General features: G+C 39.7%; 1 protein-coding gene across 1 annotated transcript in view; it reads right to left on the reverse strand.

The window, feature by feature from the left end:
- Window positions 1-24,278, reverse strand: part of DOCK5 (dedicator of cytokinesis 5) — a 923,455-nt gene that overhangs the window by 370,833 nt on the left and 528,344 nt on the right. The window contains exons 22-28 of the mRNA XM_085632878.1: window positions 20,574-20,708; window positions 16,894-17,005; window positions 16,638-16,708; window positions 15,689-15,795; window positions 11,899-12,035; window positions 10,580-10,675; window positions 8,431-8,529 (exon numbers count right to left, since the gene is read on the reverse strand). Of these exons, the coding sequence (XP_085489004.1) occupies window positions 8,431-8,529; window positions 10,580-10,675; window positions 11,899-12,035; window positions 15,689-15,795; window positions 16,638-16,708; window positions 16,894-17,005; window positions 20,574-20,708 (757 nt within the window). The remainder of the gene's footprint in view (window positions 1-8,430; window positions 8,530-10,579; window positions 10,676-11,898; window positions 12,036-15,688; window positions 15,796-16,637; window positions 16,709-16,893; window positions 17,006-20,573; window positions 20,709-24,278) is intronic.

Here is a 24,278-nt window from a genome sequence, read left to right on the forward strand (position 1 = left end):
GATGCAAAATTGAGTGAAAAGCTTTAGTGCATTTTGCAAAGACTTCGGCCTGGAAGTAAATTTTGCTAACACCAAGCTGATGGTATATACACAAAGAAAGAGGCTCCATGGTGTGCTCTTATTGAGTAACAAGACTATGGAAAGGGATTGCTGAGCCTGATTATTTAGGTGTGAGATTGGCGGACTCTGTGTCCTGACTACCTCAGACAACTAAATGCTCCCATGCAAATAAGCCACCGAGCAGGGGCCATTATTACAATGGGAAAAAAGCACAGTGTTTCCCAGTTAACCCTGCGGTAGCCATCTATAACATGCAGATAAGGGTTGGAGCCCTATATGGGGTAGAATTCTGGGGACACTGTAATTTTAGAACCCTGGGCATCAAGGAGAATAATTTCCTCAGAACCATTACAGGTGTGGGAAAGGGGACTCCACTGTTGCCTCTTACACTGTATTTTGGAATCCATCCTGTTACTGAGCTTGCAGCCTTAAAACCTTGATTGTTTTACGTCTGCATATGTACCTCTAGGGAACTTCAAAGCAATAGGCCGACCTTTGTGATGTTATGCAGTGTAAGCAGGTATTGCTGAAGATTGAGTGGTTATAGAATATGAAGAATGCATGGTCTGAGCTGGGACTATCAGAGTTCTGGGATGACCCATGGGCCATCCCGACAAATGGTTAAGTAAAGAAATTCAGAGTTAGCTAACATACGAATCGAACAGGACAGCCGCAGAGAAACACTGACCAAATGTGTTTTTTAATGCAGAAAGCTGTACCCAAGGATGAAGAAGTTTTAGATTATATCAGACCACCATGTGCCAGTAGTTTGTTCCTCCAGTTTAAGTATGATACCCTACCTATTGTGGCCTTTACCGCACGCTGGGCTTCTTATGTAGATGGTAATAGAAGTTGCAAATTTTGCACTTGCACCGATAAAACAGACACCTACTTTTTACTGCTCTAAATACAACTACCCCTTTATGTAGGAATTTGTTAATTACAGATCGAATTAAAACCCTCAGCATCTCCAAGAGCAAAATAACTGAAGTGGTATTGGTTTCAGTCTTCAAATTTCTTTTCGCAGCCGGGGCCATTGCCAAAAATAATTATTAAACTTTAGTGGCTCTTGCTCTGAAACCTAGAGTGATGTTGATATATGTACCTTACCAACCCTGCAATTTTTTTTATTTACTTGATTTTATATATTTCAATAAACTAGAGATTTTGTATCCATGTTTCAACTATATAAAGTCTTTTAATCTGTGTTTGTAATTATCAAAATGAATGGCAAACTATTTTAATTGTTGTGTGATAATGAAATAATTTATTTAGATCTGTCTTTTGAAAAACAAAATTGAGAACATTTGTGCATAAAACGAAAACAGGATAATATGAACAGAATAAATGTAAGGAAGAAAGCTGCAGTGAAAGATAGAAAGAATGCATGAAAGGACTACAAAAGAAAAAAAAAGTAAAGGTGGACATAACAAGTTGGATGTATTTTAGAATGTATTGTGATTGTATTTCCATGAAACCTTTATGGCCTTTGGCCGAAATAAAGTATTTGAATTGAATTGAAATTGAGTACTGGCGATGCTAAAGCAAAAAAAAAAAAAAAAGAAAAGCAGAAAATATGGGGTAAGGGAAAGAATAAGTACCTAGAACAAGGACAATGACATGCAATTTGACAGGTGATTAACGGGGGCAAGTAGATGAGTGAAAAAAACAGGCAGAGACGGAATAAACGGTCAAACAAAAACACGGCAGATGAGCGTCCCATCAACACTGCAGTGGACATTGGGAGGCTGTACTCTGTCTTATCCAGACTTCCCTTGCACTGAGGCAGATCTACCCCTATTGTCAAACCTCTCCTGTCCACCATTCCTTTAGTTAGCTCTTGGGGATTTCTTCAGCCTTGCAGGGTGTTCGAGGACACTGTGTGTGTGCCACAAACGTGTCTTTTAGCAATGTGCCGGCAGGCCACGCCCAAATGATACTAATAATTTCCAGCTCTGCTGCTAACAAAGCAACCGCAGCTCTCTTGCCTGCCCTGGAGACCGGCAAGCGGCTTGTGATTTATGAAGGGGGCTATGGGTGGAGGAAAGTTTGAGTTTAAATATGAACCTCATCCACGAGGATCTTTACTAATCTACACAAATGGTTCTTAAACATAATCTAACACAGACAATCCTGCACTGCAGTGAGCAAGGACATCGTGGATATTATTATACGGTTACATGTTCTGAGTCACCCGAGCGTTTTTCCTCTAATGGTCTCTCAGCCTCAAGATTATTCAGGGTTTAGCTTTACACTTTGTTTCTCTCCAGCAGATTACTAGACACAGATCGACATGGAGCACCCAAATGTACCCATAGCTTTAACTGGAGGAATATAAACATTAGTTACCTTCCAGCCAGTCTATGGAGTGGTACAGGCAGGGTAAATTAAGTTAAGTTTGAGACTGGAGTACTTCTCTACATGTATGGTATAATTGAATGCATGTGAGCGCGTTTGTGTGCATCATGATGGCATACATACACTGCTTCTTTACACTGTATTCAGTCCCTACAGATACAACACCTAGCCAGTAGTCTTGCTCAGGGTGCCAAGTACATATCCAACCAGCTCTGCCAATTTCCTTCCAGCCTACCCTTCACTGCTGAACAGAAAGAGGAAGAAGTCTGAAAATCTTCAATTCCCATCTTCAACCATTGCAATTTCAAATGCATCTCCTCTCCTGATTGGACACTGGATCCTAGCCATCCCCCTCACAACTAAAACAAGCATTTGCAATGCAATAGGTCTCGCATTTATGCGGGTTTGAGCTATTGACATTGCAAACGACAATGCCTTTTATTTTTATCTTCGTTTTTAAAACATAAATAAAAGGCATTGTCATTTACAATGCCAATAGCTTAAACTCGCGTAAATGCGAGACCTATTGCATTGCAAATGCTTGTTTCAATGATTCTTGCATTTATTAAAATGCTAATGACAGTCTTATCAGTACTCTTTATTGCAGATTTATATAGCACGAACTCGACTTGAAGGTATTTGGCTGCTTTACCTGAGCACCAGTTATGTTACACAAGGACACATTTATTTGTTGGTAGGCAAGGACAGATTAAGCGATTTGCCCAGAACCACAGGATGTTGAACCGATGCTGCGACTCAAACCTGGCCCCCAAGCACCAAGGGGGGGCCAGGTCCTCTAGCTGTAACAACTATCTTCCACAGCTATATCGACTTAGCCACATTCCCGGACACCTAGAAACATGCCACCACCATGTCCCTGATCAAAAAAAACCTCCGCTGATTCAGCCATGCTTTTCAACTACAGACCCATCCCTCTCCTACTACACCCGACAAAGGCATTAGAGAAATTAATCAATCTGCACCTCATCGACCACATCAGCTATGACTAGCTCTTCAATGCCACACAGTCTAGATTCAGGCCCAACCAAACCACAGTACAAAAACAACACTCACTGCCACCACACACAACATCTGCATGCTCCTTGATCGACAAGACACAGCAGCCCTCATTCTCCTGGAGCCCTCTACAGCATTTGCCAGTCATACACCCCATACTCATAAGGCACCAGCTCGAGATTGGCATCCAAGGATCAGCTCTTAGCTAGATCTGCACCTTAACAGATGAACACAATTTATCAGCCTGGCACCTGACTCCTCGGAAGCCTGCAAAATCATCTGCGAGTGCCTCTAGGTTCATCTCTCACCCCCACCCTCTTCAATGTATACATGATCCCTCTAATCAATATTATCTGCACGCACAACATCAAAATCTCTCCAACGCTGACAACACACAACTCATACTTTCCCTCTCGGACGAGACCTTCAACTCAAGAAACAAGTACCCGGCCTGCATGACTAAAGTCGCTAACTGGATTAAAGCCAACTGTCTCCATCTCAACACTGACAAAACAGAAGAAGTGATATTCGACAAGAAGACCTCAAAATGGGATTCCAACTAATGGCTGGCCGAACTCAGAACCACACCCAGAACTCCGGAACCTTCGCATAATCATCAATAGCAACTTGGACCTGACAGCACATACCCTGTCACTGCATCCTAATTCCACACCGTGAAGATGCGGAAGAAGATCTTTACATGGCTCACAAGCAACACTAGAAAAACCTTCACTCATGGCTTTGTCAGAAGCAAGTTAGACTATGGGAACACGCTATATGCCGGGATCACCAAGCAACTCACTAGGAGACTACAAACCATCCAGAAAACAGCACCAGACTCATCCTCAACCTCCCACATAGAACTCACATCATACCACATCTCAGAGGTTTAACTGGCTCCAGATATACGCTCAATTCATACTCCTCACACACATGCATGCATTCAAGGCACTACACAACTCAGAGCCCACCTACCTAAACAGTCCCATTTCCTTCCACCAACCATTCAGACACCTCAGCTCCGCAAGACTCTTATTAGCTCACATCACACGCATACACAGAACCAGATCAGGAGGACGGGCCTTTACTTACATTGCTCGTAAAGCATGTAATGACCTCCCACTCCACATCAGAGCCTCCTCCTCTCTTGAATTCCTCAAGAAGCTGAAGACCTAGCTTTCCAATCAACAAACCTACCACAGACAGGGCTAGCCACACACCTGCTCAGCACCAGGATACATTCGCAGGTGATAGAATGGTTTAGAAATACACACAACAGTAACATAAATATAACATAAGATAACTGGATTTCCCTTCACTCTGGAAGCCAGTGTAGTTGAAATGTAGTTTTGGTCCAATTTTTATGGCCATTCGCAATTGAAGCCATCACATTTTGAATGAGCTTGAAACACTTTAACATTTTCTTGATTGCTGAAAGATAAATAGTTTTGCCATAATCTATTTTGAAGTAAACTATATAATTTACCACCAGAACATGGTGGCGAGGATCAAGGTATGGATGGATATATGGGAGAATATTCAAAGAGTAAAAGCAAGAACTTGTTATGACTGTTGCTTGAAATAATGGATTCACCCCTCCATGCAGTTCAATTATTTACATATGTCTCAGCTTACACCTCACAAACTCAATAGAATCCATGGAACAGGGGATAACAATTGCCCCAGGAGTCAGTTGGCAGACGCCAACTTTTTACATATGACATGGTCCAGCACCCAACTGGCACAAGTCTGGCAGTCAGTGGTTGAAGATATAGAATGTACGATGCAATATCCTGGCCTGCTGAGGATGGAGGTTTACTTTCTAGGCGTCCTTTCTGCCCTGGGGAGGGCAGGGTTGGCAGCAAAATGTCTGGGTTTGGTCCCTGCCCTCGCCAAGAGGGTGACTGCTATGCACTGGAAGTCATTGGACATGCCCCATTCATTGCAGCTGGAGGAGGGAAGTGAAATGCTGGGCACAAGCGGAAGAATTGGCCCTTCGGGAGGAGGAGCGCATAGGCCTGCACACCCATCCGATTGCAGAGGACTACACAACAACCATGAAAACCTCCCAAGGGCTGCCGAATGCTGGCCTAACCCATCCTTATCAATCTCTCAAATACCTCAATATACCATTGTAGCTAATTTTTAAAGCTGTTGCTGCCCTGAAGGGTGACTATTATATTGAGTGCCTCTTTTTGAAAAGAAGCTGTGTACAAAATGTCCAAGGAGGAACAAGGGCACCCAAAGGAAATAGACAGGGACCTTGGGTAGATACGTATTACAGGAAACAGTGGTCCCTGAAACCAAACGATAGAGCAGAAAATGAATATAGTCAAAATTGAAACTATATTTTAGCCAGTGTCCAGCCGGGCATGGCAACTTTAATAAGTAGAAATTCTTGACAGTGAACAGGGAAATGTAAGTAGAATTCGGTGGGACACAAGCCTGTATCCTCTGACTTACATACCGAGTAAACAGAAAATGACAAAACACATTCAGGCAATTACAGTGATGTTTCTGTGACAGATAATGAATAGCGAAACATCTGATATTCAGACTGCCACCTTCACACTATATTACATACAGCAATATTTATGGTGTAGGGTGGGCAACAGAGTCGACGGCGTTTCGATCCTTATGGGAAAGATACAGGATCATCATCAGGACTAAATTAGTTAAATTGCCCTTATTTGGAATGCCTCATGTTGCCATGGAGGCAACGAAAAAGATGGCGAATCACGGAAAGGTACCGTTGAGATAAGGGTACGAGTTTACGGTAGGACAATGCCTACGGACATTTGTTCCGGGAGGAAGGACACGGATAGGTCTCAGTCAACTTGCAGAAATGAGTTCCGTGGCCATGCAGTGTGAACGGACGATGCCAGATCAACAGTTGATCCGGCATCGTCCGTTCACACTGCATGGCCACGGAACTCATTTCTGCAAGTTGACTGAGACCTATCCGTGTCCTTCCTCCCGGAACAAATGTCCGTAGGCATTGTCCTACCGTAAACTCGTACCCTTATCTCAACGGTACCTTTCCGTGATTCGCCATCTTTTTCGTTGCCTCCATGGCAACATGAGGCATTCCAAATAAGGGCAATTTAACTAATTTAGTCCTGATGATGATCCTGTATCTTTCCCATAAGGATCGAAACGCCGTCGACTCTGTTGCCCACCCTACACCATAAATATTGCTGTATGTAATATAGTGTGAAGGTGGCAGTCTGAATATCAGATGTTTCGCTATTCATTATCTGTCACAGAAACATCACTGTAATTGCCTGAATGTGTTTTGTCATTTTCTGTTTACTCGGTATGTAAGTCAGAGGATACAGGCTTGTGTCCCACCGAATTCTACTTACATTTCCCTGTTCACTGTCAAGAATTTCTACTTATTAAAGTTGCCATGCCCGGCTGGACACTGGCTAAAATATAGTTTCAATTTTGACTATATTCATTTTCTGCTCTATCGTTTGGTTTCAGGGACCACTGTTTCCTGTAATGTGTACAAAATGTCCAGCAAGTTTTGTTATTACTGTTATAGTTACTTCTATGTTTACACTCAATTATATGGTGCCTCATGAGGAGACGAAATGTGAACACGCCAGGGCTTCTTAGTTAACATTTTATACGTAACTGGATGTAAGCAAATGTATCTGTATAGTTAATACAAAATCTAATAAAAAAGATTGTAAAATACATAGTTTGACTGTGTACTCTTGTGAACCCTAAACCATGACCGCTCAGTGAATAGTAACTCATTACTGTTTCTGAATGATGACTTATCAACAACCAAACCTCTCGGGCTCTGGTGTACAGGAAACACACAAACTTGACCAGAGTGTAAATTGCCTGACGCAGAACACCTAATCAATCTATATTTGGCTGTGTGTTCCTTTTGGGTTCTGGGACCATTAATACAGTTTTGGCAGAATAACTGAGTCACCTTGAGAAATAATTGCTCTGGTATGTGGGAATCCTACCCAGCTGGCCAGAAGCATATTGTACACATTAATTACCTGAAGGATGGGGACTGGAACTATTGTATTACTCAAAAGCTTAGCTAGGCCTTCAGGAATTCAACAGGAATGGATGCACTTCAAAGTGATTGTGATCAATGAAACTAAGATAACAAATAAATAGATGATTGAGAGGTTACTGATTCTAGGTTCTATATTTATATTAGGACTCTCTTCAGGCCCTAACAGAGCGAGAGTGTGCACCATTTGGTTTGTTTTGGTGTACACTTTCCAGAAATAATACTGGTGGCTGGAACATTGAACATTACAGTAGGGTGTCCTGTATCTAGAGTTAACCTCAAAACCTGTCCATCGATCTGCAAGCTGAAAGAAGTACATAAAAGTAGTCTGGATAACCAATTGGATGAGGGCAGGGGAGTGATATAAATTCTCTGTCATCTGGAATGTTACTTTGCTGCTACAACATATAGTTTGTCTATACTCTTTTTTTGTTTTTTATCTTCCAACTCTTAATTACAACTTTAAAATTTAAATTAAAGGTAGCATTTCAATCCTCAATTATTTTCCTTGTTGTTTTGTGTTTTTTTAATATGGCAAGCACAGTCTGATTTCACTGTTCTAGACACTGCATTACGGAAAAACCCTCATGTAATATTGGTTCGACCAAGAAGACACGGTCTGGCATGTGCTGGGCTAATGTCATTGTACAAAGTGAATGATGCTGCCTAAGCTCTATTGAAGTTTTGTAAGTGTGTTTATTGGGAAAATATAAGTAGAGAAAACAACAAGAGCACTACATAGTTAATTCTTTTAAAAAGACAGTAAAGCCTTAGCTCAGCGCACTATGTTTTTCAATAGTGCTTTGATACTCAGTACTGTAGCATCAATTCATATAATAAATTGAGCTATCTTCTTAGGAATAGCGTCACTCACAGTCATGAACACAAGACACTGATGAACATAGAAACAAGTACATTTACCACTTTGCCTCTTTAATACCTGAATAACTTACGATCAAGTCTTGTCTTGTTTTGAAAGTGTTGATGTAGTGGTTGTAATGGAAGTCGTCCATCTGCCTCAAGATGGCAGTCATACAGGAAACAAAGCAGCCCTTAAAAACAAGAGGGTGAAAGGATGCCATTATGAATGAGGAGTCCATTATTGTTTATGTCGACAGGTAGAAGCAAAGTCACAAGTAACATTGTTTCACCTCTCTTCTTATTTAGGTAAACAACAAATTTGCACAGATGCCCAAACATTAGCTTGTTCAATATTTATATTTTAGGAGAGTTATTCTGTGTAGAATCAGTGGTCACAGATGTTCTAATTAACCGAAGCCTAATTAGTAAATAAACATATGATATGCAGTTAACACAATGCAAACTTTTCCTCAATTCTCAACCCTACTGACACTGAGAATAACTGCAGATGAAGTGGTGCATATACTAAAGTGCATCATAAATTTGAAGGAGGCCATCCCATTAATTAACCTCCATTATTTCAATGTTCCATATCTTCTTGCCATATGAACCTAGAACATTACAGTGAATGTCATTATGGAGACAATCCATTACATTGATCTTTGCATTTGGACTTTGACTTTTTAAGTAAGTAAGTACAACGTTTAAAAATTGACTGATTAGTTACATTAATTTAAGGTTAGAGTTTCAGTGTTTCTTAGAATAAAATGCATTAAAGTAATATGAATGTAACTTAACATTAATTATTAGTTAGCGTTTCCAAGTTTAATTTAATTAACAATAGAATAATTAACTATTTAACTTTTATTAATTTTAGGGTCAGAGTCAGGAGTTCCCAAGTTACTGCGGCATTTAAAATACATTATTATTAGTCAGGGTTATGGTTAATATTAATGTTAGTTAATTTAATTCTTATGTTCCTGTCATAACTTAGCAACTTAATACTGTAACATACGTTTGAATACACTTACGTTGACATAACTGTACTTCTACTTCCATCAGTGTATCTGGATGTTGGCTTTTATGGTAATCAAATGAACAAAATAATATATTAATTTATATTAATTTAGAGCTCGTTTGAGATCTAGAGTTTAATTCATGCATATTTGTTTATTTCATTAATTAATTTAAATAAATATTTATTAGGATTAAAGTTTCTAATTTTAAATGAAGTGAATGAATATTAATCTAATCCTCTATTTTAAATGTATAGCTTTAGAGACAGACTTGGGATTCCCACTTTTATAAAGTAATTTTAATTGGTTGATATTATAAGGAAATATTTATTTTTAACATTTGTGATGGTTATAGTAACCATTAAGGTTAGGTGTCCCTATTATTTTGACTTAATGCAATTTAATGAAATTAAAATGATTACTGTGTGCATTCAATGTCACCTATGACTAGTGGGTCATCTCATAGATAGTATTTGTACTAGTCTGAATTTCAATTTCGAACAAACAGAAATCTCTTAACTATATAAATATGAAGTTGTCTTAACCTTTGCTTTCAAAACATTCCTTGAATGGGGCCACCAAACATTTCATCTGCAATCCTCTCACACATAAACAAATACTTTTTTCTTTGTTCCTAGTGCCCAAACTCTGTTCCGCCAATAGATGATGCTGAGTAGCGTAAATATTTTCCCATCATTTACTGACTGTCAGCTATGCGGTAATACCAATATGCAACAATTTACCAGAGCTAGAGTGGAGAAAAACAGGGCCTCCTCACCCTCAAACCAAAATATAGTTGTCAAGTTGTATTCATGTAATCACTTATGTGTTAGTAAACTTCATTCCAAAATGGGCTGTCCAACCAAATAGGACAGTTCCCATTGTGTTTAATAAAGGTTACAGCACTGTCAAAATACACTTTAGGGTTATCCATAAAAATTTGGCTTATGAGAGGCAGAGATTTATATTTGTTTCTTTGTAATATGAAGGAAGGACATTTCTCATGTGAACCATTCAATGCCCCTTAGAGAATCACATAATTTCTCAGACCACCTCAACAAATAATTGTTAAACTCTGAAAGACGTAGACAAAATTGGTTCACAGTCAATTTGCTCGTTTTCATATTTAGCTGAACATTGTTTAACTTAATGTTGTGCATTCTCCTCACATGACTATAGTGGGGAAAAACACAGAAACCCTGTATAAAATAAAGTGAAATCTTACTATGTGTGCTGACTGTCTGCTCATCCCAATCACAGTCCTGTTCACCCTCCGCAGTAAGCGCTCCATGATCATCTGAATATGCATTGCAGTGAGACCCTGGGGAACAAAGGCATTTTAGATCCAGATTCTGCTGTCAGAAATGTATTAATACACAGTTCTTTGTGATAGCAGAAGAGAATTCTCACAAAGCATATGCACAATGACAAACCAATTAAAATAGTCTCAAGTCTTCAAACGCCATCTCCCCACTGAGTGTGCTTTTTAGACAGAGAAGGAAGAATATGCTCAAGCTAAGGCTGCACTTTTTTGTTTAATCAGACGACCTCTGATATAAGCATGCTTTTTTCAAACAAATGTAGTGAAAATGAAGATTAACGCCCTTGACATACACTGCTATTTCCTGCCACAGTTCTGGATGTCCCTAGTTCTTTTGGTGGCACTAGTTAGACCTGGGAGAAGAGCACCCCATAAGGAAAATTGTGGCCAACATATTTAAGGCTGAAGTTCCTCACTCTCACTTTAGCCCCAGAAAGAAAATACTTTCAATTAAAAAAAACCTGCATCAGTGGTGCTACTCACTGGTATCCTGGTCAAGTAGAATTCCTGGTTTGAAGATTGAGAGTGAAACTGTTCTGTAAGATGCCATGCCAGCAAAACAGAGTTAACCCAACACACCAAAAGTACAAAAAGCAGCAGACCCCAAACATTCTCATTCACCTTCATACTCATCATTCAAATTGTCCAAATCTTTTCATAGAGGAAGTGAATCATCTCAAATGGTAAGCACATCACTACCTACAAGCTCAGCTCAAGAACGAGTCTTGCAAATAAACAGCTTCTAAGCAGTAATTGTGAAACTAGGCACCGAATATGTATTAAAAATAGCCAGTCAGACAGAGAGCAATAGCAAAAAGCAAGGACGAAGGCTGGAGGCAAACCAGATTTTAATATTGACCATTTATACAACAACTTTAAATAAATCTATAAATTAATAAGGGATGCTATTCGTATTAATTGGACTAATTATTTAAAATCTAGATGGATGAAAGGCCAAGTTGTCCTTTTCTGATTTTCATCGGCAATATGCCAGTTGCAAGCACAGATATGCAGTGAAGCTCAGCAAACGGAGTTTAAATAGGGTATTCTCTGAATGAAAAACAGGAAGATTAAATGGTCCTTATTAGCCTCATCAGCTACTATGTTTCATGTTTCAATGCAGAAGCAGTCAAGAAGCGAGATTAATAAACACGTTTTTTCTTTGGTTTTGGCTTTATGCCTCCCTATTGTTTGCAAATACATTTGTGTTCCCCTCCCCTTACCACATCTTTCCGGTCCAGCACTTCCAGGATGTTGCTAAGGAGCTGCGAACTGGCCTCATGGTCTGGCTTGTTAGAATAGTCATCCAGTTGGCCACTGAGTTGGTCGATCAGCAGAGGAAGGAGAGCATCTCTGCACTCTGTGAAAAGTAGGAGATATCAGCAGTGCACCTGACCTACAAAATGAGGGTCTCTAGAGAGCTGGTCTTGACTTATTGAGTTCTTTACAATGTGGCTGGCTACCCATATTTTATGACAGATTCACATGTATGTATATATAAATACATACACACATATATACTGATATTATATATATGTATACACCCACACATATTTATACATATGTATGTATGAATTACTTAGATGACAATAGCTCTTGTGTAGTCATGGTTAGGTAAGACTTCCATTAAAAAGCCATTTTTATGTTTTACTATTAGCTTTGGCACTGTTTGATAAATATGCACTATTTCAATTAAAATTTCAATTAAAAATGCATCCAACTTGTTTTTTGGTACCAAATTTCACGCCGAGCCGCCAAAACAACCAACATGGCCAAAAAAACAGGGAAGGTCCAAAGAGTGAAATTTCTGGTTATAAATCCCACAGGATTCTTTGCTCCTTAATAAGTAAAAAAAAAAAAAGCTTAACTGAATTAGACCAAACTTGGCAAAAAAAGTTGAAGTTTGCTCAATGAAGTACCCTTGAGTTGTTCGGTATACATTTTTTTTAAATAAATAGTATTTAAAAAGGTTTTCTGGTCTGGGCATTAAGAGGTTATATTTCAGACACATCTAACAAAGGTACATCTCACACACACAGAACCTCACTGCTTATTGCATTTGTGCAGTCCGACCGCAGATGGTCTGAGGTGATTTAAAAAAAAAAGCAATTAGGACCCTACTCACTTGAGTCGTGAAAAAAGTATTCAATACTCCTATTTTGTTTACAGTGCATGTGTGAGTTGAAGAATAAAATAAGACAAAATATATGGTGGCTTAATGCACATTTTAGATGTAAAATAGTCCTGTGTGTTGATGGAGCAGGTAAAACAAAATTTTGTATACCTCCTCTAAATTGCATGAAAATAATCATGTAATCATTCTGAATTTAATTTGCAATAAGCTGTTTGCAGTGAGAATTTTCTAATCAATTTTTGAACCTTGATAAACACGAGATACATGTGGGACTAAAATGCTAATTGCATGGCAGAATAATTAATTAATTAATTATGGTACGCTGACTAACCTTAGATTGTGGTGAAATAGAAAATGCATGATTTATGTTGCTTTGTGATTGTTTGTGCTTTCAAAACTATCAAATGGTGAGTATTATTGCTTTAAATGTTGCTACGGCTAGGGAAATACTAATATACATTGGAATTAGTGTGGGTTTAAACATTAAAATCTCCATTTATATATTTTAATTACTGTTATGTCTGTTTTTGCTTAAGTTGGCATTCGGGCATACTAGGCCGCAGTACCCAAAATGGAGTTTTCTGGAGCGGACGCCACCATGTGAGCGCGATGATTTCTGCGCAGAATTGGATGGCCCTGGAGATCTCCAAATGACCCGAATCTAGAACACCCTGTTCCCTGTCAAGGATAGGGACTTGTTTGCCTGCCAACAGACGACGGTGTGGTAACAGCAGAAAGGACAATACAGAACCTGTGGAGAGATGACTTCTTTTCCACGAACTGTTACATTCGCTGCTCTCGCCTGGGAGCTAAATGAACCTTATTGAATTTGCACCTTCCTATACCAAGTCTTCATGAAGAACCAGTTTTGCCCTGGGAAACTTTTAGAAAACTTACAGATAACCCTGAACTGTCCAATCAGAACATTTCTCTACCCCTAAAATGTTGCCTGTTAAAATGAAGTAAGAGGGAAAAAAGGTTATATAAAGCCTTCATCCGCCATTGGGGGGTCGGTCATCGGGTTCATCTTTCATGGTGTTGGGTCTGCATTGAGCTGGTGGAGATTTCAAATGGTTTGCCTTGGGTTTCTTTGGCTTTCGGGAGAGAAGTTTGCAGTGCATCCTATATTTCGTCTGACGGTTTGATCTTTTGCTGTGGGACGGACAGACTATCCTGGGAATTGTACCAGAGAATGCGGATAGCTCTCTGTTTAATCAGAAATTCGTCGAAGCTTGCTAATTGGTAATTAATTAACTGCGTTTTCTAAATTCATGCTTATTTACTAACTGTTTGTTTTCTCTTTAAATAAAACTGAGTTTATATTATGAGCTGTAGTGAATAAATGCTAACGCAGAGAAATTATTATTAGATAAACAAAGTTGAAATAATAAGAAATGAGTTTGTGGTTCTTTAATTAATTACAGAAAATATCAAATGTTTCCTATGCTTTAATTGTGTTTTAGCTGGATCTAATTCACCATCAACCAGTCCAACTAATTGGTCCATCGACCAAGTGGTGGAGTGCCTTGATGTTAAGGTCAGGATTCTGTAGGTGTATATGTATAAAATGTATATAATGTACAGAAAATTAATCCTGATAGGTAATAAGGTACCCCCATGTCCAGCGTTTTTCTCCTGTGTGCAGATTTGAGTGAGATTTATTGAATGACGAGTGCGTGTTGGTGTTATAGGCCCCACCAATGAATGAGGTGTATTGAGGTGCTGTTGTGATTACTAATCTGTGACATGGGGAGAATATGTAAATTGTGCCTTTGCACAGGAGGTGGAACAGCCTTATGCCTATTGAGGCAGAAATAATCCTCTGGGCTGATGGACTATGTGAATGACAATATCTCAAGCCAATGGCTAACAGAGAGTGACCAAAATAGGTCAAATATCTGCATAAAGCAAGCAATAGATTTGCAGAAAACTGAACTTTTAACCCAGGCATACAATGGGAACAAACATTGATTGATATTTAATGTATATAGTATGCTGTCTATGTTTATTTAAGAATGTAGGTCTACACTTCTAATACATAAATATGATCTAAGGTGTAGAAAATGTATGTGAAATTATTTATTATACTGTTACATTTAGGGATTGTTAGCTCACTGTAGCATATACCTTACAGTGTAGCTACCAGTGAATTATTTCAATACATTATTTATAATTTCAGAACAAGTTTAAACTAAAACAGAAATAGTAGTATTTAAACCTTCAGAAATGTCTATCTATACCATCTAACAATTATCCACTGATTACCCTAGAGGGAAAGCAAATATGGTTGAAACTACACTTTGAAATTAATTTCCTCTTCCTACAGTAGAGGTATATGCCAGCCAAGAAACACTATGATCTATGTCAAACTGTGTTGAGCAATCTAGAATGGAACCTTACCCTGAAGGTTTCTCTGTACCACATGAGGCTTGACTGGACCAGTCCTGAGTTCTAAAAGTAGGAGCTTTATGGGTTTAGTAGGTTATGAAATACATTAGGCCCCATCCTTGCTTCTGCCCCATACAAGACTCTATAGTTACTAAGACCACCATCACACCTACCATTTGCAGTTAAAGTTTAATGTGATCTAACATTTGATTGATTCCATGAGCACTGTATGATTTGTGTTTTAAAAAAAATCCTGTATGCATTAATATTTGTATGTATTTTTAATTTCGCGTGTTTCATGTATTAGCTTAACATGTCCTCTATTGTCACAGATTTCATAATAATCATCATCCTAATACTTCCATGTATTACAAAATACCAAGAATTTTTCACATGGATATGGATCTTCAAATAGAGGATACACTTGCTACCTGGAGTAAAACATAAATGCAGGTAAGAAGCATCTGGCAGGAATGCCTCCTGGTACTCACCCGACTGTCGAAAGAGTTCACTCTCCACTACCTTGGTCATACAGGTCAGTTTCTGATGCACCAGTTGATTATCTGGTATACTTTGGATAAATTTGCTGAACAGAATACTAGAAGACAAACAATGTGATGAACATCTCCATTTTACCACCTCACCCCACAACCACCCCAACTAACACGTCCTTAAATGCTTTTACCCAATGTGCGTTGGTAAAATATATACTCTATACATGACATTGCACAAGTCCAGAATCTATTAACTACAACAGCAAAAATAGCATTTTCTTAATATTTTTAGTTTGTATGTATGCATGTGGCATTTCTATAGCACACACCTATTTTAAAGGCAGTGGAGTGCTGTACAGAATCAAAAACAAGCATAAGGTCAATAAGTGATAGGAAAGGCATCTGGTTGTGGACCGTGAATGCATTGTTAATTGCAAAAATCAGGCCAATAAGGCCAGTTTAGCAATGCCAGGCATCCCAGCACAAAAATAAATATGCTTTGCTCATTCCCTGAACAGGCCGTTGGGGAATTTGCTTTAACAATTACAGGATGCACTGTAATGTGACATAATAACCTGATATGTAATCCTTAAAAGTCGATGAAGCTTTAAAGCGTGCCAAACTGCATTCTTCTTCAATGAATTTTAATACTGTGATAACATACATCAAATTAAACATTTCTATTAAATATACAGAATATAAATACCTTGAATTACTCAAATCCTAATGCTTAATAAACTCCAATTCAAATGATTTGAAAATCAGTCTCAAACCCACTGAATGTAGACTATAATTTGCTTTGATCTGGCTTGCTATTATTTTTGACAAATTTGACCAGAGTGACCATCCGGTTAGGCCAAGAAATTATTTTCATCAGCCTCAGTATATTTAGCCAAAGCTTAAAACATTTTACAATAATGTATTTCTCCTTGCTAAAAGCCATTACCTTAGTTCAACAGGGTCAAACACTAACTTGACGTCATTGATGATGTTTGGCAGGTACTTTAAGGCAGCGCCCTATTGGGATATAAAGAGTAGTTTAGTTGGGTTGTACTTCACTGTCACTTATGATGCTTATATTGTATACTACATCTTGGTTGTGGTGTAATGACACAATCGTTCTACTTTAATGACTTCATTCAAAAGCCAATCCTCACTTTACACATGATAAAATATCCTTATTGGATCCATGACACACCAACCTTAATCTTCACGGCCTCTTCCAGTGGTCGATCCATCAAGACATTGAACGACCAAAAAAGTTTCCGGATGGCATTATTAAACTCATCGCCGTCCTCGCTTTTTCCGTAAAACCTAAATAAAACAGACAACGCATAACACATGGTAAGTTCTGATTCTGTTTTGTTAGCCTTCTTTGTGTATTTCCAGTACTACATAAGCATAACTAATTTCCTGAAGATGGAAAGCTTTATGGAGCCTATTGTGTCATTGTGTAATCTTTAGTATGGGAAATCCTGTAAAACGTTCCTATTTCAAGGGAGAGAGTCCATCCTGTACTAACCAGGGACGGAAACAACAGGCCAAAGAAGAGATGGAAGGTCCACACTTTTTGCATCACTGCATGCTCAAACGGGACTTCACCAATGTAACTATTCTAAACATCAAGATGCCAAACTAGTCTTGGTCTGCTTCTAGACCTCAGGTACCTTTCCAATCACTCACTGACTGTATCTTTCATCTGCAAAAACCAAAGGAAATGATGGACGGAGTGTTGAACATTGCAAGCACTCACCCCCAGTCAACTGATCTGGGTTTAATCCATCACCGTTCTTTAGCCCACTCTGCCACCCCAGTTCAGGGGGTGATGGATTAAACCCAGATCAGTTGACTGGGGGTGAGTGCTTGCAATGTTCAACACTCCGTCCATCATTTCCTTTGGTTATTGCTTTGTTCGCCATGAGTTGGCAGGGTATGCTCAGACGTGAGTCCCTTGCTCACTTTGCCACTGGATTCAAGCAAGCCTGGCTGAAGACGGCTGAAATGCCAGAAACCGGTCCTAGGAAGCTTGTTTCCGGTCCAGGGAAGACATGGCTTGGCAGTTCGGGCTGGACTGTTCCCATGAGGCACAGGGTCAGACTGATTTGCATATGGCCATGTCTGAACTGGGGTGGCAGAGTGGGCTAAAGAACGGTGATGGATCAAACCCAGATCTGTTGACTGGGTGTGAGTGTTTGATTGGTTCTAATGCTCCGTCCATCACCACCCCCTTTTGTACCGCTTTGTTCGCCATAAGTTGGCAGGGTATGCTGAGACGTTGAGTCCCTTGCTCACTTTGCCACTGGATTCAAGCAAGCCTGGCTGAAGACGGCTGAAATGCCAGAAACCGGTCCTAGGAAGCTTGTTTCCGGTCCAGGGAAGGCATGGCTTGGCAGTTCGGGCTGGACTGTTCCCATGAGGCACAGGGTCAGACTGATTTGCATATGGCCATGTCTGAACTGGGGTGGTAGAGTGGGCTAAAGAACGGTGATGGATTAAACCCAGATCAGTTGACTGGGGTTGAGTGCTTGCAATGTTCAACACTCCGTCCATCATTTCCTTTGGTTATTGCTTTGTATCTTTCATCCGACAGTGGCAAGCACTATGCTTCGTTTTGGCAAGGATTGCACTATACAAATATTATATGTATGTATGCATGCATGCATGCATACATTCAACTATGTAGTTTACCTACAGATTTCGTCAAGTGCCATCTCCTTCTGAAACACCAGTGAAAGAATAGCGTTTCAGGACGTATGTACAGTGCATACTCAGTAAAGTCTCAGAAGAGGAAAACAGACATGCTATTATAATACTACCAAACATTATTCATAGGTTTGCCCTACAGAAGCATAATGAATGGCTGAGTTGAGCCCATGAGAATTCTAATCTGTGACACCCACAAGTGATACAAAGCTCCCAGCAGTGACATTATTAACCAACTGTGCTATCTTACTGGCCTTATTGTGACAAATCTGCTGGTGGAAAAGAGTCTGGACATATATACGACAATTTTAAACAGTTAAGAATACTCTTGGAAATGCAATACTATGCACTCTGGATTTTGTCCCACTGCTAATAGACACTACTTATGACCAATCCCTGGGCAAAGAAAAGGACTGACATCTAAGAATGTTGATGCTCTGAATACACTTTTGGACTAACTAACATGCTGCAGCAGGTCGAGTAAATGCCAGGCTAGATCTGACTAATGATACTCATTTACATGTAGTCTGTATGACATAAGGGATTAGGCCAACCTTATGGAGTCCAGAAAACAGGTAAACTATTTCTATTTGTTAACTATACAACCTCATTCAACAATTACTCATCTAATCAGAGTAAACACCTAGACATTAACTGACCAAACACGCATTCCATATAAGGCCATAGGATAATCCATTGAGCCAGATGGACAATACTGTGGACATGACACTTCTATAACACAACTGCACGCCTAATGAGAAATTCTTTCATAGCTCATGAGGACGAAGTACATTGGAAAGGTACCACTAATTTCAGCGAAGCATGTGTGAGATCTAGCAACTCTATATGTACCACGCACCATCCAAGATAGACAGAACACATTGCCTTTAACCTTTGAGGCCAATGCTGCAAATGGGAATCAAAACATTGCGCTGCACCAAAATCCATGTCTTGCCGCAGCAGAAAATATCACCGGAAATGTAAGTAAAAGAACATGTTTTCACCCAAAATGCTTATTGTGATCCTTTAGCCAAAGACACAACTAAAACGGAGATGATGTTTGTAGGACTAAAAGATGAGGTTTTACCTAAGAGAACAGCATGACAACATATATGCTGGGGTTGGTGGTAGGAGAATCTCATGCATATTCAGTACCTGTACAATTTGAATATTTAATCAAACGATTAAGAATGAATGCAGCTGAGCTATGCAAAGTACCCTTCCAGATCCTCAGAGGAATTTTCAAGCCAAAGACTCTAAAATCAACAGACCAGCAGAGGAAATATGGAGACAAAGGAAACTTCAGCCCTTGGAATGATGGAAGCTCTCAACAGATTGTTTTCAGTAAAACATAAAACATTTTAATGTAGCAAGAAGATAATCATTTAAGGTAGTAGTCAAGAAAATATTATAAGAATAATTAGATTCTGAATATATAGACAGAATTGGAAACTATAATGTTGATATAGGCAAATAATGACTATGTAAGGTTTCATTATAATTCGTCATGATAATACCACAGCTTCTAGAAGGAAATTGTACAGGTTGGGGCGTCTCTGATCAGTGCCAAGTGATAGATTTTATAAATATCAGGCTGCAGGCACATAGCATTCTTTGACTAGAGAGCAAAGTTGACAGACAACGCAATATTTAACATATCTATACAAACAAATTTTTTCTTAAGACTCAGACTATTTGACGTACATTGCCTCAATATTTTCTGTATGAACATCCGAGATGACAAATGTCCTGCAAGATCCTGGTCAAAATTGTGTCTTGCAAGCATTTCCCCTGCTTGCCAGAACAATGATCTTTTGGCAGAGTCATACAGCTCATCCATTCCCAGAGCTTATTGGTCCCACTGAAGAAACTCAATCTGGAGTTGTCCATCGCTTCTTAATTCTATCCCTAACTTTGATTTAAAGAGTACAAATACCTTGATTGGAAACATTACTGCCAAAATACTGATCATGATGTTCGTGGAAAAATATGTGTATCAAAACTTTACGACAGGTATTTAGTAAAATTCTGAAACTGCGTTACCTTCAGGATACATTGTGTGCCAGACAGCAAATTCAAGTAAGATAAGAAACTGGCACAGAGTTCATTGTTTAGAGTCTGTAACAGATTACCTCCAAGTTATTTTTTAGGATGTCATTAGTTGAAAAATGGTGCTTACCTCAAATATAGGATGCGGGATTGTACTATGAAGCGGAAGAGATACTTCAGAGCTTTCAGAGAAGCGAAGAGCAGATCACTCTGCGTGGAATCATCTGCATTGCCAACGTAACTGTTGAGTACTTTAGTGAGTTTTCTGGACAAGGAAGAGCAAAAAAGTGAAGAATAAGCCAGTCCCACATCATCCAAACATAGCATCTTAAGGGCCTTTAGCATTTGCATCTAGGTTTTAAATGAATCAGAAACTTGTCCAAAATTTATTATTAGTTTGGAGCACGCAGCAGGACAAAATACATTGCTAACAAGGATGCCAAGTACAGTGTTGAATTTTTAAAGCTTTTTATCATGGCAATACTTTGTCTCCTGTCTAGCTACAATAATTTCCAAGGTCCATGTTCCTGTTCCAAGTGATTGTATGCGATTCTTTTCCTTCATTTCATTTCTCTTCTCATTTTCAGCTTTTTCAATATCCCTTTCCCTGCCTCATCTCTCATCCTCTGAATTATGGTGTTTTCTTTCACACTGTCACACTTTTCCTGCTCTTTTTTTTCTTGCACCTCTTCTTCAAATCCTTCTCGAAATTGTACACATTTCTTCACGTGTCATTGAGCTCTGCAATCTATTCCAGACACTCCTATCTTTCCACATTTTCTGCCCCACTTCCATTCCTTTGACCCCCCCCACACCATCAGGCCATTTCTATTTATCCACACAACTCTAATCTATACATGCACCTGAACTTCATAACAGTCCCCACTAACAACTATCCTTGGCCACCATGAATGATCCCTCACAAGCAGTCGGTCAGAAAATAAAAAAACTTACGGTCTGATGCAAAAAACACTTTTGCAGTGGCAAACCGTGTTCTTTGCAAAATCACAGGTTTTGCCAGAAGGAAAGGGCTTTTATAGTCTACTAATCCCACTTGGTGATTTAGAAAAGCCTTTCTGTATTGCAAAACAGGTTTTGTGTCTATTCCAAATAACAGTTAAGAGAGATGTGAGTAGGCCTCTCTTCCTAATTACAAATTGCAATTGGATCGATCAATGGTTTGAGACTACAATTGAGCTTCCAAACCCTTGAAAAGTTACCAACCCCTCACAAGGAGGTTGTTAGTTACTTGCAGAGTGGAAGCTGTTCCTGTTGGACCGTTTCCTCTTTGAGAAATGAGTCAGGCAGCTATCAAGGAAGCAAGCAGGGGTGCCAGGCAAACTAGTTGAGAGATTTCTAACTGTTATTTCAAGTATATATAACCCCCCCCAATTGAGGTTTGTTTAATCAATAACACAGCAACTTCAGACAAAACATGGCGGTTAGAACATACTGCATGCTTCCAACACAGACAACAAAGGCTTCTAGTCAATTATCATGGAGCACATAACTGCACTAACCCCTAAGAAACAACACATCAAATGTACACAAATTACATTTCACACACCCAACGTGGTACAACATCACCCAATTTGCAACAAATCAAGGCATTAAGCAAAAATGTACAAGTGAAACTACTACACAGAACACCTAGCAAAAGACTGCGCAACCCAGATACACCATACAGTAAGAGGTAAAGGACAAACCAAAAGCATTTAAGGGCAGCATTGGTAAATTGCAGTTATGAAATTAGGAACTTTTAAGTGTCCATCAATAACATCATCCTCTTCCTTCCTTAGTTGCTTTGTATGTAATAAGGATGTTACTTACCCTTCTGTTTGTGGCATGTAGTGCTGTAGATTCACATGTTCTGCAAACTCCTGCCATCTAGAGTTGGGTTTGGAGTAGTGCAACTTGTTTTTCTTTAAAGAATTCTTTTGAGCCACGAGGTAGAGTGACTTGCTCCTCTCGGTGATATTGCACATGCATCAACTCCTTTGTTAGATTGCTTTCTTGCAGGCGGGTGGGAAAGGAATGTAAGGAATATGTAAGAATTAAGATGTCCGTGCTAAATGTGAACGTATCAGAGAAATGTGTTAAATGTAACTGCAATGGCCACAGGCGTCCAGGGAGGGTGCATGTGAATCTACAGCACTACATGCCACAAACAGATGCTTACAGGATGAGTAAATTAATCGGTTCATTGGCATGTGTGGCTGTAGATACACATGCTCTCCATAGACTGTAAAGCAGTCCCTCCTTAGAAGTGGTGGCTAGCATGTGGGAGTTGCAGTAGTTTGAAAAAGGGTACATAGAATTGACTGGCCTACATTGCCATGGTGGCATGCTAAAACATCCACAGAGTAGACCCTGTAGCTGCTTTACAAATGTCAGCTATGGGGATATTTCCCTAAAATGCAATAGTTCTCCCTTTTTAAGGCTCGCTGGCGTTGCAGCGCGAAGCGCTGCCGCCAACGAGACTATTGTTGCCGTGTTTACTCCCAAGGGAGACAGATCTGGGACGAGCCGATTCTGGTCTGGGCACGAGCCGATTCTGGTCTGTGAACGCGCTTCACAGTGGAACAGCTTGTGCACGTTAATTCCAGTTGAGTGCTCGTCTCCGGAAGACGTGCTGCGCCGATTCTGGTCTGGGCACGAGCCGATTCTGGTCTGTGAACGCGCTTCACAGTGGAACAGCTTGTGCGCGTTAATTCCAGTTGAGTGCTCGTCTCCGGAAGACGTGCTGCACATTAATTATAGTTGAGTGCTCCAGCAGCCTGGGGCGCCTGTCGACATGCTGTGCTAATGATTACTGTGGGGTCTCATGCTGTGATAATTCTCACTTTCTGTGTTGTGATCGGGAGCAGGCGTATTACTGGCGCCACCGCCACGCCTTCATTAGTCAGAAAAGCTGCATGGCAAGCGATAATTAGGGCGTCATGTTTTAGGACATTTTTAGCAATAACTTTGTTTACTTAGTGCTATTAGTGATATCTTTCGTGCATCCAATGCTCTATTTAAACGTGCAGCACTGAATATTTTCAAAGAAGGCGAATCAGCGACATTCATTGGAGACACGACCTATTTGAAGACGCTTGTTTTACTGGGGTAAGTTCTGTGAACTGTTTAGTTTGTTTACTTTATTATAGTATAACTGGCAGGGTTGGCTAAATTATGCGAGAAAAGGAAAAATATGCAGGAGATGATGGTATGAGGCAAGTGTGGCAAATGTATAATTATGCGTACACCATATAAAAGCAAGTTGCAAAATGTCCGGGTTCACTGTGCTGTTGTGTCGCCTGTAGGTGTGGTTATGAGTGCATGTGACTAGCTGGCGACATGTCCTTGTACTGTTACTTGCCTTTGCACTTGTTTTTTTTTGCATATATATATAGCACGAACTCGACCCGAAGTTTATTGGAGCGCTTTACATGAGCACCGTATTTACATTACACATTCAGGCACGGGGAGATTAAGTGATTTGCCCAGAATCACAGGATGTTGATGCGACCTCGGGGCTCAAACTCTGGTTTCCAGCACCAAAGTCGGCAGTTTAGCCGACGGACCACATCCTCGCCCTTGCCCTGCTGATTTTCAGGGACGGCTGCTCTGTCTTCACAAGGGTCGGGCGAACTATGACTCCGCTGCCTGACCTGGAACAGATCTGTTAGGTGTTGGTATTTATTTTTTCATTTTTTTTATTTAGTGCAAACTCAATCCGTAGGTATTGGAGCACTTTACATGTATACCACATCCATTATAGAAGGACACATTCATGTTTGGTAGGTACGTGGATGTTAAGTTATTCATAACCAGCGGAGCCAAGGCTGGTCTC

The sequence above is a fragment of the Triturus cristatus genome, chromosome 11 (genome assembly GCF_964204655.1).
Source record: "Triturus cristatus chromosome 11, aTriCri1.1, whole genome shotgun sequence".
NCBI lineage: Eukaryota > Metazoa > Chordata > Amphibia > Caudata > Salamandridae > Triturus > Triturus cristatus.